At 33.8% G+C, this 18681-nt stretch overlaps 1 protein-coding gene and 1 long non-coding RNA gene across 2 annotated transcripts; one reads left to right on the forward strand and one right to left on the reverse strand.

The window, feature by feature from the left end:
* Positions 1-4859: 4859 nt before the first annotated feature.
* On the forward strand, positions 4860-6281 carry LOC140879660 (expansin-A1-like). Its single transcript, XM_073283478.1, has 3 exons — positions 4860-5051; positions 5147-5468; positions 5844-6281. The coding sequence occupies exons 1-3, from the start codon at positions 4910-4912 to the stop codon at positions 6151-6153; spliced, it is 774 nt and encodes a 257-aa protein (XP_073139579.1). The 5' UTR covers positions 4860-4909; the 3' UTR covers positions 6154-6281.
* A 2141-nt stretch (positions 6282-8422) lies between these two features.
* On the reverse strand, positions 8423-12529 carry LOC140883523 (uncharacterized). The gene is made up of 4 exons (XR_012150418.1): positions 12244-12529; positions 9978-10085; positions 9088-9120; positions 8423-8725 (listed from the first exon to the last, which is right to left on the reverse strand). It is a non-coding gene; the product is annotated as an uncharacterized lncRNA (long non-coding RNA).
* Between the last annotated feature and the right edge of the window lie 6152 nt (positions 12530-18681).

Raw genomic sequence — 18681 nt, forward strand, 5'->3', positions numbered from 1 at the left:
AATAATAATAATAATAATAATAATAATAATTTTATTAATACTTTATAAAAATCATAATAATGATAATGATAATGATATTTTAACTCCAAAAATTTATAAACGTACTCCACTTTTAACATTTATTGTGATTTCTTACTAAATTACCCCCACTTAGTTATTCTATATTTTTTAAGGCTAATATAACTTTCTTTGTATATATGTCTTTCCAAATGAATTCACTACTCGTAAGATAGTTTGAACTCAACCCTACATTTACGTTTCCTCATCATCAAAATTATTTTTGATAAGATTTTAAAATGCAATAGATTAATGATTTACAAAGTTTGATTTGCAATCGTAAGATGTAATCATAAATTTTGAAAATCTTTATAAATAAAGTGTGGTGATTTCTTTGAAAACTTGCTTGATAAATATTTTGAGTTTTTTTTTTTTTTGTTTGAAACCATTTTGAGTTGTTAAAACATCTATAAATTAGAATATGTGCATAACTATTTAAAAAAAAAGACGAAAAGAAATTAACATGTCATTTGGAATATAATATTTCAAATTTTAATTTAAATTATGTATAAAAATTGAATACAAACAAAATTAGTTAGAACAGTATTCTTAATAGCATATAATTTTATATTTTTGTGAATTTATTATATGAAGATGAACAAACAAAGACGTGGCTCATTTAACATTGAAGATTTTATCACTTGTTAATTTTTATTTTTTTTACAAATCTGAAAACTTGAAAATATCTACACGAATATTTACATTTTTCGATTTTACCACAATTACATTTTAATTGAAATTTCAAAAAAATCTCAACATTAAGCTAAATTTCAATAGCGAGAAATTATTCCAAAATATCCAAAAAAAAAATTACTTGAAAGATTAAATAATTATTATTTTTTAGCAACAATCTTCCCAATAATTTCTTTTAATTTAATATTTAATTTTTTGAAGATGCTACTTTTATTATTTTTTCAATATCGTCAACAAACTATAAATTTGGAATAATATCATCATTCTCACATGTTAAGGAAAGTGAAATACGAACAAAGAAATTAAAAGTTTGAAATTATCTAAATTAAATTAATAAAATATAATAGGAAAAGTTAATAAGTAGTAAGATTAAATGATTGATGAAAGGGCATGAATATAGTTTAATAAAAATGTGGAATAATTAAGTAGAGGCAATATTGTAAGAAAATACATTAATAATCAAAAGTGGAGTGCAACTATAAACTTTTGTAGTGTAAATATCATTTTTCTATTGATAATTGATCTTCAATACTTATTATTTATTATTTAATAATAAAATAATTATATAATCATTCATCGATATTTATTATAACTAGGGATGGAATAGGATCGGGACTCATCTCATAACCCTCCTACCTAATTCTCGTCTCTAAAAGAATCGAAATGTTTTTCTCTCCCGATCTCACACCCGAAATATTTCAGGACCCAAATGTTCAGAATCCCGAACATTCAGGATCCCGTCGGGTAGAGAGAGGGAATCTCGAAAAAATTTTCATGCTCAATATTTCGTTCAAAAAACAAAAAAAAAAGATTAATTTATAAAAAATAATATTTATATTTCTAAATAAAAAATAAATATTCAACTTAAACCATATAATATTAAAATATTTCGGATAATGATTCAACGTTTTGTCAAGAGAAGAACTGCATCGGATAATAATTAATAAAATGCCCTGATATAAATTGGTAGATAAATTTTTTAAATAGATTGTCAAATGACATCTCTTGTTCTACATATTTTTTCTAATTAAATAATTCTAAATATGAATTAATTAAATTATTTATTTATTTATTAAAAAAATACACAAAAATTATCATTTCGTGATTCTACAATTTGATCGTTTTAAAATAAACAATTATGCGAATTAAGTCCACAATTATTTTTTATATGGGTTGAAACTCAATAATATTTATCTCAATCTATTAATAAAATATATTATAATATTATTTCGGAACTGGTCGGGAATCCCGTCGGGATAAGGTTTTATTTTCGATCCCTCCTCCGATATTAATCGGGACAAAAAAATCCCGAAAATTCGAGTCGAGATAAATTCTGGTTGGGATTTTTTCGGGACGAGAATGAGAAGGGATTCACGAAGGATTGGGATTTTGAGAATTTTTGTCACCTCTAATTATAATAAGTCGTCGTCGTCGTCGTCGTCGTCGTCGTCGTTGTTGTTGTTGTTGTTGTTGTTGTTGTTGTTGTTGTTGTTCAATATTTAATTAAATAAATTAAATATGAAAAGATTTTTTATATAAATATAGAAATAAGAGATGAGAATGGTCAATGTCAAATCAAACATGTGTATAAAAAATGAGATGGAAATGTTCATTCCATTCCCACCTTATTCTCTCATACGGGCATGTCCTAAATTTCGGTCACATATGTGAGCAATATCCTATGAAATTTGGTACTTCAATGCGTTTTTATTTTAATTAAAATATTAGAAAATTTATAATTTTGCTCATTTATACTTGACTCTATATTATTTTGATCATGCGTGTCATCGAACTTCAATTTTAAATTTTTTTAGCAACTTCGATGATTTTATCGATGTAACATCAATGCGGTGTTAACTTGATGTTAGTATGTTGTTCACGTGAACAGTGTCACGTCAGCATTCTTGGGAAAAAAATAACTAAAATTGTCATAAAACCAAAAGCTACAGTTCTGTAACCCAAATTGACAGCATAGATGATTAAAATTACAAATAGCCAAAAATTACAGTTTTCCTAAAGAGTATGTCTATTAGATCCATGAAACGGGTCGACCTGATCTGTTCACATGGATAGTATCACTGCAGTATTTGTGAGAAAAAAATGTCTAAAATTGTCAAAAAGCCAAAAACTACTGGGCTATAACCCAATTGACAACATAGGTAATTAAAATTACAAATAGGTGAAAATTACAGTTTTTTCAAAAAATATGTCTCTTATATCCACGAGACTGGTCGACCTGATCTGTTCACATGGACAGTGTCACGTCAGTATTCATGAGAAAAAAGTTACTAAAATTGTCAAAAATCAAAAGTACATGGCTATAACTAACCCAATGGACGTCATAGATAATTAAAATTACAAATAGGTGGAAATTACATTTTTCCTAAAGAGTATGTCACTTATATCCATGAGACGGGTCGACCTGATCTATATTTGTATATAAAAAATAATATTTTTTTATTAATCAAATGAGGTCAAAGATTCATCTCATAAAATTATTCCGCATGACGGTCTCACATATGTTTTCCTCCTAAAACATACAATATTGATACAAATTATTTATATATACTACTACTCAGATGCACGCGATGTGTGCTTATTATTAATATCGGTATGAAAAAATCTGCTTATTTAGTGCATTTTTTTAACAAAAATAAAAAAAATTAATGGTATAATAAAAAAAATGAAATTTTTATATATAAATATCCATCAAAAGAATATCAATGTACCAAAGTCTCATTTGTGCATGTTAAATTATGGTAACTTTGACATTGAAATAACGGACCATGACACTAAAAAGTCTCAAGTTTATATATATATATATATATATATATATATTTGATTTCACGCACCATAGGGTGTGGGGGATCCATGTGCACCCCGTACCCAAAACAACTCCGATTGCTTTGAAATTTTCAAGGCAGTGTCGTCTCGAAAATGTAAATCCAACAATATATCATATAATACAAATTTCAATCTCGATGGTCGGAGATTTGAAGATGACCGAAAATTAGGTGAAATATGCAATTTTCCGACCATCTTCACATATCCGACCACCGAGATTGAACTTTGTATCGTTGGATTCGCATTTTCGAGACGACCCTACAGTGAAAATTTCAAGGCAATCGAAGTTGTTTTGGGCACGGATGCACGTGGGTGCGTGTGATCAAAATTGTATGTGTGTGTGTGTGTATAAATGTACATTAAAGAAGCGCATATTCCTACATGGCCTTAAAAGTTGAATTGGGGTAGAATCACATGGCTCAATATTATAAAAAATGGGATAAAATTGCTAAGTCTTCCCTTAATTCTATTTGTCACTAGGAACATTCTTTTTTCATCTTAATTAATTAACCAACTAACTCGTCGCGTTAATTGCGGAACAAATAAGGGAGCAATTTCTTCCAAATTATTTTTTTTCCCTATTGACTAAATCATTCAGAAATCATTCCTTTTTAGTTTTTACAACACTTGATAGCATAATTTTCCCAATAATCCGTTTACCAAAATTGAAATTTTACTCAAGAAAAATATTCTATAAGATTATGGACAACTCTAAATTATGTATACCATTGATTGTGCCATTTTCGCAAAACCACAACTGAAAAAACCCGCAAAACGGGTCATCTTCGTTTTTGTCATATTAGGCAAAAATAATTAACCTCTTTAAATGTGATTATGCGCGTCACAAACGAGAACATAACGGAGATTATGGCAAATAATGTCAAATAATAGCACATGCAAAAGTCACATCGAGGGAGATTTATACATATATTTTTTGCCAAGTTTTCTATAACAAGATGCTGAAATTTATTTATTTTACTTTCGTAGTTACAATCAATCCCTTTAAGATATATATTTTATAATCCAAATTTGATCCTTTGGAATGGAGATCCCATGTGAGGTTGAAACCATTGGAGAAAAGAGCATGAAAATTACTAAAATATTGGATTAAATTCGGGATTCTCTGAGATAATATTTCAATTAAAAAATATTGGACCGTTTTCCTTTCTTTCTTTTTATATAATTCAACTGTAGAGTTCTCTCACCTATAAAATGACACAAGATTTCGTGATTTATCAATAACCAATTTAACCATCACACAGCTTCATCTTTCTCGCCATTTTCCTCCAAAAAAACGAATTAAGGTGAAAAAAAAATGGCGAAAAGTGTGATTCTAGCAGTAGCGATGATGGTTCAATTGTGTTATTTAACAGTCCCCACAAATGCTATCACAGCTTCCGGATGGACTCCAGCTCACGCTACTTTCTATGGTGGCAGCGATGCCTCGGGAACAATGGGTACATTTCGACCATTTTTTACATGTAATTAATTAATAATCTTAGTAAATTTGGAATTGGAACTAAAAATGTATATATGTTTGGGTCATGCGTAGGTGGTGCTTGTGGATATGGCAACTTGTATTCCGATGGCTACGGGACTAACACGGCGGCATTAAGCACCTCACTTTTCAACAACGGAGCATCGTGCGGGCAATGCTTCCGACTCGTATGCGACATAAAAAACGAGCCTCGATGGTGCATCAAGGGGGCCTCGGTCACCATCACGGCCACCAACTTTTGCCCTCCAAATTACAATCTTCCAAGCGACAACGGCGGCTGGTGCAACCCTCCCCGCCAGCACTTCGACATGGCTCAGCCGGCTTTCCAGAAGATCGGCATCTACAAGCGTGGTATCGTGCCTATTCTCTACCAAAGGTACGTACGTATCCAAATATATATCAAAAGCCTTGAATTTGACTTAAAAAGGGTCATGATTTGGATCTTTAAATAAACTATTTTCTTAATAAAATCAATGTATTTCTTAAGGGTCTTTTTTTTTAAAATGTCAAATGCATATATTATAGTGTCAAGAAAGTCAAACTAATAGAAATTAATTAATATGTAGTGAAGTAGTCATTGTATCATGCATAGCTTACCACATGTATGGATTATTTGAGTTTGACTTGATGAAGTTCAATTTCATCTCGATCGTAATCAATTATTGTATCATGCATAGTCTCCCACAAGAAACTAAAGCTCGAATCGAATTTTGATCGATACAAGTCTTATTAAAATATTATTTGGATGCAGGGTCCCATGCGTAAAGAGCGGAGGAGTTAGATTCACCATCAATGGAAGAGACTACTTTGAACTTGTGCTACTCACCAATATTGGCAATGCTGGATCCATTCAATCCATGCAAATAATGGGCTCAAAATCAAAGACTTGGATGTCTATGTCAAGAAATTGGGGGGCCAATTGGCAATCCAATGCATATCTCAATGGACAATCCCTATCCTTTAGGGTTACAACCACTGATGGCTTAGTCAAGACTTTCTTGAACGTGGCCCCGTCGAATTGGGCCTTCGGACAGACGTTTTCGACGTCCATCAACTTCTAGGCCCGGTTCGGAAGCTTTCGATCGGTGTCCAAGGTTGTTTTGGGCTTTTGTAGTTAACAGGCCGTGGTGTGCTTTGCTATTTTTTTTTTATCGAAAAAGCTGCCCGCTAAGAACATTGATTCGAACAGAAAAATAATAGCATACAAAATAAGATGTGTGCTTTCTATGATGATGTTTTTTTTGTTTTTTAAACCGTTATATTGTTTTGCTTAATTTATTTCATCATATAAATAGAACATGCATACGAGATTGTAATAAGGAACACGTCAACGTGTTTGATTTCATGTTCCATTTTATTTTAGCACGAGTTTGTAATTGTAAAAGCATCCTCTGTTTAGATCAAACAGATCTATGAAAATTGAATGGATGGAATTTTTTCCAAACAACGAAACCGGAGTATTATTGAATGATGAAATATTTTTAACTGATATATGTATTATTAAATATTACTACAAAATTTCAGGAGTAATTGTAATTATAGTCATCTATATTTATGTCTATATTATTACTTCATAATAAATCTAATCTAAGGATCATCGTTATACAGAGAAGAAGAAAAAAACAAAAAGTGAAGTCAAGCACAAACTCCACATGTTTGCACAAGCCACAATCATTGAATCTACAGTGACCCCACCGAGGTCGACTTATTTTAAATGACTAAACAATATGATTTTATTTTTTAAACTTTGCTTCTGACTTGCAATCGGCCCGTTTCCTCTATTTTTTTAATTCCCTTTCCCCTCCCATACGCTCTGTTTCTCTTTTGTATAAATATATTTTTTAAGTAATGGTGTTTTTTTTTTAAATTTTAGAGGCTTGGAGGGAGCTTTTCATCGTTATTTCTCTAGTGGAGAGAATTTCATCGAAACCATAAAACGGTACAGTCCACAAGTTAGTATATATGGACTATTAATTTCTTTGTGTTTTGGATTCGGGCAGCTCCCAAATTATTATTGTTGTTTATTTGTTTTGAGTTTTAATATTCTCAAATTATTGTTTGATGTGTTTCAAAATTTATATTAAACTATGTATTGAATTTCAGAATACTAATTCACAACAAATTTTCCAATTTCTAAAACCTATGAATTAATTTCAGCATCAAATTTAAGTAAGAGGGGTTCTCCATGCACAAGATCCCTAACATAGGGCTTATTCTCTATGTTTCTTCTTGTAAACTTCTCTAATGCCACTCTATCCGACTATCCTCGGCTCAGTCTCATACAAGCACGACTGCAAAGTTTGCCCCTATAACATTTGTTTATATCCGTTTCGTTTTACGAACATAACTAACCCAAGTTGTTTTATATTTATATTGTAGTTCTTTATTAACTAATTCGCATACTCTTTTTAATCTTATGTGGGATGGGATAACACAATATTAAATATGAGTTATATAAATATATAAATTCAAGCCACAAAACTAATAGGATTGGTCCGAAGTGTGGATTTCTTACGAAGTAAAGCATAGACCAAAAATCTGTATATATCAGCTATATCTCCATCATTATCAATAAGCTCATAGTTCATTATTTTTGGATTTTTGTTTTTTGCAATTATGGTTGTTTTCCCAACATGACTCTAATATGGACATGGTGATGCTCGCGTGTTGAATGTCACGTCAGTATTTTCAATTAAAAAAAATTAGAATTCCAAAAAAGAAATTATAGGAATAAATAGATCGCGTTAGAGGTATGGAGATTTGTAGTAACCCATACTACAACAAAAAATGCTTTACGCAGCGTGCAAATTGGCTTTCCGCAGCGCGCAATGCATGCTGCACAACTCAAAGGTGTTGATATTCAAAGTTATTGACAGCCCAAGGCGTGTTGCGAAAAGTAACATCAATAGCAAGCTATACACGCTGCGGAAAGTAATATCAACCGAGCACCATGCACGTCGCGGAAAGAGAAATCAACAGCACGCATTGTCTGCCGCGGAAAGAGATATCAACAACTCGTAATGTACGCCGCGAAAAACTACGTGCGCTTGCACGCTGCGAAATGAATTATTGGCAACACACGAATGCACGCTGCGAAAAGTTTATTAACAGCACACGTTCACACGTCGCGAAAAAATATGTCGACAACATACTATTTGATCATAGATAGCCTCATATGATGCAAATGTAACAAAAACTTCAATAAAATAAACGAAGAAATGAAAACGAATAACTAAACAAAAACTTTCAATTTTATTCATGAAAACGAAAGAACCAAATCTTTACAACAAACAAAGCAAAATTTCAAGTGTAATACATTTGCAGAGTTAATACACAAATTTCTTCGTCATACTACCCAAAACACGATACAAAATATCTCAACAAACTAGTTAATTTGCATTACAAGTTAACAAAACATAACCAGCTACCCTCTGTTTGTCTCCCGCCTCGTCTAGTTGTGATTCCTTAGTCCACCATTCTTTTGGTCCCGTGCACTCCGTACTTGGTCAATCCCAACTTCTCAGCAGCTTTCAAATATGAACATCAGATTAAATTTCACTAGATGAAAGGAAATATGAAGTACTCCGCATAAAACAGATTCCAGATAAAACGATAAAAATCGGATATTGCGTCCTGCAAGGGAAAAAATATTGTATTAACAGCAATTGTCAAAGATTTTTTTTTTGTTTTTGCCTTTCTTATTCTAGGATATTGAGAGGGGAGAGAGGGACCAAAAATCCCAAATTCTGGAAGACACCAAAAAAACTCTCTATACGATCCAACCATTAATCCATGTCTCTAAAAGCTTGTTCAATAGCCCAAAAAAAAGTATATATTTAGCACATAACCAACACACTCATTCTTTGGCATCTAAACTTATAGAAAGGTTGCATTCTCTTCAGCAGAAGCCGCTAGAATTCAACAGTCAAAATTACTCGTAACCAAACAAGAGTATAGAATAAGTGGAAAGTGAAAAAACATTAAACAAGAATCACCTTGGAATAATTTGCTTTTTCCAGTACCCAAGACTGCAAAGAGAGAGCATAAGATCATGTCATTTTAAATAATAGCAGCTAAACAAGGAAATCTTTGCAACAAAGTCCCCAAAAACAGTGGGAGCCAACAAGATCTATATAGTAGGAATAGATTTCCATGCTTCAACAGAAATAGGTATCCTCATCCATAATTCGCAGCTTGAGATAAAAAAAATATGATTACTACTAGAATGAATGATATGGAAGTAAAGGAAAAGTATCCTCATTTATAAATCACAGATTGACTCAGGATCACCCCATCCAGATCGAAAATCACTTCGGGACAGTGTGCCAGAAATTTAAAACCAATATATTGAGCAATATTATCAAACCTAGTTTTACCACCTGCATGGAAATGTGGAATATTCCTCGAGAATCGTAGAATGAAAGAATATGTTCCATAATTTCATCTCAACCCAGCATAAGGAACAATAAAATCTCCTTCTGTAGTCCATAGTAATAATAAAACACCATGGCACAGCACAAGCACTGAGTCGTCAGGGGATGGTGTATGGATCTCCCACTTCACTCTATTGAAATTACTCTGGGACTCTCTTTGATAACTCTTTTGTCACCTTATTCTTACTAAAAAAGTTTAGTTTACATCTTGTCAATAGATTTGGTGCATATACACATGTATAGATAACTAAACTCTAATGGTGGCGTCAGAGGGCCTCTTGGTGCCTAGTGAATGAAATACAGTGATACTATCTTAAGAATTAGATCACACATTGTAATCATACATGGGAACAGACTATGCAACAAAAAATTTACTATGATTCTTGAGCATAGATCAACTATAGACACGGAAAAAAAAGAAATAGAAATAGAAATAGAAATAGAAAATATACCTGAAGAGATTCAGAATCTGTCGTCATCAAATTTGTAATTTTACCATATGGAAAATTTTTGCGGCTCTCATGCGTCAGCCTTAATGATTTGCGGAACACTGCAGCAACCTACAAAACATTATCCAATTTTCTGAGAACCTTCTAGTATTTTCAGGTAGGCCTGACCACAGTTCCAAAACCAATGGTTCTGGTTCCAGTGAAAGGTGAAACCGGAAATGAACCGCTTGGATATGTTTCCAGTTCCGGTTCCTGATGGTTTGGGTTCCGGTTTATACCGATTTGAATTAAAATTCGCTTAAATTTAAAGGAAAAAATAAAAGTAACAATACAATATGTAGAACTATGGAACTAATTGTTCAACAATTTTAATTTTTTTTTGATAAGAAACTGAAATATTATTAAAAATCAAAGTAACTACAAAAGAGGTGGACCAGTGATCCACTAGGACAAGCTGTGAATATTAAATAAAAATTAAAAGCTACTGAAGGGCTAAATTCCAGTCCCTATACAAATCCGAAACTGTTAAAGACTTGAAGTGTTTTGAGATTTGTAACCAAGAAGCTACTCTCAATTTGATCTTGTCCCAAGTCTCTTCACTCGAAACCTCTTCATGAAAATCCTCCTATTCCGTTCTAGCCAAACGATCCAGCAGATGCATTGTGTTATTGTAGTCCATAGAATTCTCCCTCTATTGCCCAGATAAGACCCAAGATTTGCTGCGAACAGTTCCTTCGTGTTCTTCGGTGTCATCCATGATAACCCAAGATCATTCAAAGCTATCCACCACATGGAAATTGTGAATGGACAATGCACTAGCAAATGATCCAGCCATTCTCCTCTCTCTTACACAGAACACACCAGTTTGGGTTGAGTAGACTCTTTGGGAACTTCTTTTGGATCAACAATTATACTATAAAACAATAAAACTAATTGGTTTTTATTTAAAAAGAAATAAAATTAAGAGTTTAGATTTAATTTATATAGATCAAATGATTTAACTTCATAGTTTAATGTGTTTACTTACACTATAAAATTTAAAATTTGTAAGATTAATTTACAGTTCCAGTTCCTTACTTTTAGGAACCGAACTGAAAAAACGGTTCTGGTTCTTTAGAGACAGTTCCTGGGAACCGTGGTCGGGTCTAGGTTTTAAGAGCGTAATGCATATAAAACTTCCAATCTATATCTATGTGAGATTGCATGATATTTCACATTCCCATATCCTATATTCCCTGATACAACTCCACAAATGTACCAGGAAATTTTTAATACTAAACAGAGGTTAGCTGACTTTGAGAATACAATTTACACAAGAAAGCAACAAGAAACTGCCTTAAATACAAGCAAAACAATCCCTCAAGCCAATCAACAATTATTATCCTTCAAAAAAGAAGAACCCCAATAAAACCATATCAATTAGAGGGATCATGGTCAATCAGGAAACATGCTAACAGAGTTGATCTGAGTCGATATCCGACACGCATAACATTTTGAAAATACTGAGCTTCACATAACACCCCAAATACCTGAAGGAACAAAATTGAAGTCATAAAAGCCACTAAAACCAAGTCGTCTTAATAACAAGGGAGAGTAGGGGAAAATATTAATGACAGTAAAAGATAATATGTAAATCTTTCAACAACAAATGGAGAAAAAACCTAAATTCAAACCCGATATCAATTAGTAGAAAATCCTGCGGATGACCTTACGAAAACTATAAACTGTTCTTTCTTATTTTTACAGAGGTATAACATGTTACTACAAGCTTAAAGACATTTATACTGTAGCAGAGTATAAATCAGTATTTCTTTGGCAGAAATTCACAAATGCAATAGGTAGCAAAAGGAAACTTCTGTCAAGCTAGTGAAAGCAGAATGTTGGATCTCTATTCCTTTCCTTTTCTAACAATAAGAATTTCATATTCACATGTATGATTACTTGCATATACCACAGTCCACAGCAAAGCTGTAAAAAACCAACAATACAGGAACCTGAAACAGGACTCGGACTCTTAACAAATGTCGTATGATAATATATATGTATCTCTTGTGCACTATTTCTAAAAGAAAACAACAAATGACTTCGAAGAGCATGACTCAGATGGCTAAAACATCTGTACTTATTATGCCATTCAATAATAATATGAGGAAAAAGGGTGTTTTACGTACCACTCCGACAAAAATTAAGAACGCATAGACGTAACCAATCCGACAAAAATTATTTATCACAAAATAATAACATAAAGAAACAAAAGCAGAGAACTAACTATCACAGGCTTTGCTCGTGAAAGGGCTTAAGTGGTGCGGTTCTTGAGCTCCCAAACTCGATCAAGGCCATAATCAAAGTCGCGAAGTATTGGGGTATCATCTAGGGTGGTCACTGGCTCTTTCCCCCAGAGCTGGAGGGGAGATGGTGGCAGATTTTTGTTGGAACGAGAGTGAGAGAAAAGGGGCTAGGGTTGGGACAAGGAGAATGAATCTGCGAAACAAATTGTTTTCCCAGGCTTGCCAATTTCAGAGACAGATATGAGAGGCGATCGATCCAAGTGAGAAGGTGAGATAGAAAGTGGGCAAAACAATCGATATAGACTTAGTCTTTGTTTTTTATTTAATAGATAGACTTAAATCGAAAAGACTAAATGTTTTTTCTCACCTTCTTCTTCTTTCACGTCTCTTCGTTTTTTTTTTTCTATCTTCTTTTTTCTCTCCCCTTCCTCATTTTCCTTACTCTTCTTTTTTTTTTTCACCAAGCGGTTGACCGCCTTTCTTGCCCAAGCGGTCGACCAAGACTTGGGCTCGGTCGATCGCCTTGGAAAAGCGGTCGACCAAGGCTTGGGCTCGGTTCTCTGCCCAAGCGGTCGACCCCCTTGGAAAAGCGGTCGACCAAGGCTTGGGCTTGGTCGACCGCTTTGACAGCTTGGTCGAACGCTTGGGTCGAGCTTGGGTCGACCAAGCTTGGGTTGACCCAAGCCTGGGTCGACCAAGCCGGGCTGCCCGGCTTGGTCGACCCAGGCTTGGGTCAACCCAAACCATTGTTTATATATTTTATTGTGTAGTATTATTATCAAAAATATTGGTGGTTTAGTGGTTAAAGTCTGAGAGGAGAGAGGATTGCTAGGTTCAAATCTTGGAGAGGAGAGAGAGAAGGGGAGGGAGGAGGGAAAATGAGGGTTGGACATAATTTTTTTTTTTTCAAAAAAGAAAAAAGACCAAATTACCCTTAATTGAGATCCTTTGACTGAATTAAAAAGTCAAGAGTTCCTTTTATTGAATTGAAAACAAGATCAGGCCTATATATTTAAATGGCCCAAGAAAGGGCGTCGATGGAATGGTGGAATGAGATGAGATTTGAGCGAGACAGTGAGATAGAGAGGGAGCCGATGAAACTGTGGAATAATCATTGTTCTAAAAAACGACATTAAACGAGGATTAAACGGGATTAAACGTGAAACGTGATGAAAAGCTAAATTTCAGGTAAAAACGAAAAAAAACGGTCAAACCTAAGTTGACCATATTAAACGTGTTTAATCGAGATTAAACGTGATTTTTGTAAAAAAAAAAATTTACTTTTTTTATTTTTTAAAATAAATTATATCAATTTAAAATTTTCAAAATAAAACCATTTTCTTCAAATCAAATAAATAAATCCGGTCATATATTTTTCAAAACTTTTTTCTTCAAAATTTTTGTATTCTGGGTAATGTTTAAAATTTTTGATGTGGTCTAGTTATGGACATTTCTAAAAATTATAGTTTTGATATTTTTTTGCTTTTAAAAATTTGAAAAATTGTGTGTTACTATTAAATTTATTATATATGTGTGTTATTTAGCCTATATATTAGTAATAGATAATTAAAATTTTAATAAAAGCTTGAAACGTTTTTTCACGTTTTAACTTATATTAAACACGTTTAAACTTGTAAAACTTGAAACTTGATCTCGACGTTTCGCCGCGTTTCGCGTTTTTTAGAACCTTAGGAATAATACAAGAGTTTTAACGGGGAGCAAATAAAAGCACGTCGTTGAAACAACTATTTTTATTAACGGCACGCAATCTGCACGCTGTGGATAAAAGTTTTAACTACGTGTTTTTTTTTTTGCACGCCGTTGAAATTATTATTTACAGCGTGCAATTTTTATTTTTATAAGATATCAATATATTAACGACACACACAAATGTGCGCGCTGTTAATAATAACATCAACAGCGCATTTTTATTGTACGCCGTTGATATCGCGCTGCGAAAAGTCATATGTGTTGTAGTGCTAGTTTCACTTTACAATATTAAGTGGTTAAATATCATTAAATATTGATTAAAGACTTAATCAGGATTAAGATATGCATTTTTGGATATTTTGTCTCGGACGAGTTCGGAAGGTCTGATGCGATCGGAAGATCCAAAGTGATTGCTTCAAGCAAAGGTGTTCGGAAGCCAAGGGTGCGATCAGAACATCCGAACGTGAGATCGGAACGTCCAATCGAGTTAGGCCATGCGCACTTGTGACGTGTCGTTGATGTTTGAACATGTATGCATGCATGGGATCGGAACTTCCGAAGTAGTGATCAGAGCTTTCGATCGTGGCTGTTCGGAACGCGGCATGCATGCGGAGATCAGAACGTACGATCGGGAGTTCAGAACGTCCGATCTCCGTCTATAAATAGGGGTTCCGAAATTCAGAATCTTGCACCAATTTGACATTCTTTCCCTCTCTTTAAGTAGTGTTAGGGCATCCAGCCAACAGAAAAACAACCAGAAGTGAGCCTAGCATGTTCAGTATGAGAGTATGAGTATACAATAATATATATGCATGATGTTGGTGATCGGTTACCTCGTGCCCGGAATTTTGCGAAAATTTTAAAATTTTTAACAAAAAAGATCCGAGCACTTGTGTAGCATTCAAAATCAAACAACCATAGGGTGTTAAGAAGTTTTACCTATCAATCTCAAAGATTGATTTATGGTTCCAACCAAGTTGATAAACAACTAGGCTCTTGAAGTGGTAGACACTATCTACAAGCTTCCAAGAGCACACCTTGCTCAAAATAGATTCAACACTTCAAGCCTTCGAATTAGGTCCACGACTAGACGATCTAGATCCGCTCTAAATATGCACTAGAATATTTAGAATATTTTGCATTGAGATTTCATTTTCTTTCTTCCTCAAAATGAAAATAAAAACTTGGAGAATAATTGAAGAGGAGTGTTCGGCCAAGGCTATGAAAAATGGAATGAATATGTAATATAATGAATAATGTTAGAGGTACAACCAATATATCATACAACGATATTTACAACAATTATGTTGTGATATTTTGCTATTATCTCGTGAGATTTTGATATGATATCGTGAGATTTTGTATTTAATGTATCGTGAGATTTGATAAATTAAAATTTTGTATTGAATTTTTTGTGGTGTAAAATTTGTTGCACAAATTTGGTTGGACATGTAGCATTACTTTAATATAATAATGGTGAAGGATTAAATGATGCAATTAAAAACATGTATGAAAAAGCTAAAGGCTTGCATAGAAAATTGCATCTATCCTTCAACCCTTCAATTACCTCACACACATATATTTTATGTATATATATATATATATATATACATATATATATTTCGAAAATATACATATATTATATATATACATTATTTTGAACTTATTTAATTAAACATTAAACTTAATCTCAATTAAGTTTAAATAATTAATTAAATCTAACTTGAACTCATTCAAGTCTACTAGTATATAATTATTCAACACTATATCAATTTGAGCTCTACTAGACTCAATAGTGTTTAATTAATTCAACACTTGAATTAATTTAATTATTTGTACATTACAAAGTCTACTAGTGTTAAATTAATTCAACTCTTGAATTAATTAATTAAGTTCAAAATAATAGTTTAGAAAATCATCATTTTCATAAACTAATTATTTTAAGTCAACTTTTAATCTTGGAACACATTCACAAATTAAAAGTTACTTTTCCATTTATTCTCCAATTTAGAAGTCAAACTTCTAATTTATTTTACTTATAAACTCCTTTATAAGTTGTTCAACACGTTGAACTAATTTTAATCTCAACGGGATCTAAAAAGCTAGTACTTGTGTGACCCTTAATGGTTCATTGATACAACTAGAAGTGGGTTCACATCTCCATGTGATTCGAGATCTACAAGTCCCTTATGTGAGCATACCCTATATATCTTCATTCTTATTAATCAACTCATTGATAATAAGAATGTCAGAAAACTCAAGTCTGATAGTACCCAACCAGTCATGTGAAACGTCTAGCAGCATCACTTACATGACTCCCTAGATATCAAATGATAGTGCCTGCAAGAACCAATCAATTATGGTTAGCGTACAGTACGGTCACTTCAACTCATATATCCCGACCGATTCGACAACCATTGGTTTATCGAGAATTTTCATTGAATCGATAACTATGTGTCATGTCGTAGTTGCATCGAAGATGTAATTCAAGAAACCCCTTTCTTAATTACCACCTACTCTGATCAGAGATTTCAAGCTATATATGCATGAGAACACATAGGATATCCATGCCCATAGGTAAGCGGTGAATCCTCGACTACAATGCATCGACTCCTATATGTTTCGTCACAACACCCAACATTGCCACCTGTAGACCCCAGATGAGTCGGTAAACAAGTCAAAGTGAAGCACTAGCATGTAGAGTCTCCATGTTGTCCTGGGTCATAAGGACTAATGGTGTACAACCATAAACTATGACTTCTCCACTTGATAAGTGAGAACCACTTGAAAAGTCCTTTAGGGAGGGTTGTTCAGTGCAATCTACAAGGAGCACCTATTTGCATGCTTGGACATCTCCATGTCCCCTACCAATGAAACATGGTACTCACATGGTAAATACTAGTCTCAAGCTCGAGCGGCCTTTATCCTTCTTTATGGCGGCTGAATCGTCTAGGAACAGTTTAGAATATACATTATTCCAAATATGAGTTTCATGATAGTCATCACATGACCATCTCATATTCTTTCTACTATTTGTATAATCAAGGGCTTTATCTATGCAGCTAGCATGGGTATAAAGATAAAGATGTGCCAAATTAAATAATTTCAAATATTAATAAAATAAAGATTGTCATACAAGAGTTCTATCAAGGACCATCGACCAACACATTGGCTTGACGGTACCTACTCTAACAATCTCCCACTTGCACTAGAGCCAACTACCCATATTCTTCAAACCCATTGATTCGCGATGCTTTTCGAACAATGGTCCTGGTAATGGCTTAGTTAGTGGATCGGAAACATTATCTGCGGAGGCGACTCTGTCTAACGAGACCTCTCCTCTTTCCACAATCTCCCAGATGATGTGGTATTTTTTCAGTACATGTTTGGATTTCTGATGAGACCTTGGTTTTTTTGCCTGAGAAACGGCACTAGTGTTGTCGCAGTACACCGGGACTGGATCAACTTCATTAGGAATAACGCCCAAATCTTGGATGAAATTCCTAATCCAAACAGCTTCCTTTGCAGCATCGGATGCAACAATATATTCTGCCTCAGTGGTTGAATCCGCAGTGCTGTTTTGCTTGGAACTCTTCCAACAAACAGCACCACCATTGAGCATGAATACAAAACCGAAAGTTGACTTCAAATCATCAACATCGCTTTGGAAGCTAGAGTCGGTATAGCCTTCCAATTTTAGTTCTCCACTCCCATAAACCAAGAACATATTCTTAGTCCTTCTCAAATACTTGAGAATGTCTTTCACAGCTTTCCAGTGTGGAAGACCAGGGTTCGATTGATATATACTTGTAACACTTCGTGCAAAGGCCACGTCAGGACGTGTAGATATCATCGCATACATGATACTACCAATTGCAGATGCATATGGAATGCGTGTCATCGCCTCTATCTCTGCATCATTCTTGGGAGACATGGACTTGGATAGAGACACGCCATGACACATTGGTAGATGTCCTCTCTTAGACTCATCCATCGAGAACCTCTTTACGATGGTATCAATGTATATGGACTGGGTGAGACCAAACAATCTTTTCGATCTATCCCGATAGATTTGTATTCTCAATACAAAAGATGCTTCACCCAAGTCCTTCATCGAGAACTTACTCGATAACCATACTTTAGTTGATTGCAACATTTCTACATTATTCCCAATTAGTAGAATTTCATCAACATAAATTACCAGGAATGTCACAACACTCCCACTGACCTTCTTATACACACAGGATTCCTCATGATTCTTAGTAAACACAAACTTTTTGATTGTACCATCAAATATGAGGTTCCAGCTCCTAGATGCCTGTTTGAGACCATAAATAGATCTCTGAAGTTTGCATACTTTATGCTCACTTCCAATAGATGTGAACCCTTCAGGTTGAGACATGTAAATTTCTTCCTTAATATCCTCATTAAGGAAAGCTGTCTTCACATCCATCTGTCATATTTCATAGTCATACCATGCGGCAATGGCTAGCATTATCCTAATAGACTTGAACATTGCGACTGGAGAAAAAGTTTCTTCAAAGTCAACTCCTTGCCTTTGAGTATAACCTTTTGCTACCAATCGCGCCTTGAAGGTCACCACCTTCCCATCCGTCCCAAGTTTGCTCTTGTAAATCCATTTACATCCTATATGAACAATTCTTTCAGGTGGATCCACAAGATTCCACACTTGGTTCGAATACATGGAA

The sequence above is a fragment of the Henckelia pumila genome, chromosome 2, assembly GCF_033568475.1.
Source record: "Henckelia pumila isolate YLH828 chromosome 2, ASM3356847v2, whole genome shotgun sequence".
Classification (NCBI taxonomy): domain Eukaryota; kingdom Viridiplantae; phylum Streptophyta; class Magnoliopsida; order Lamiales; family Gesneriaceae; genus Henckelia; species Henckelia pumila.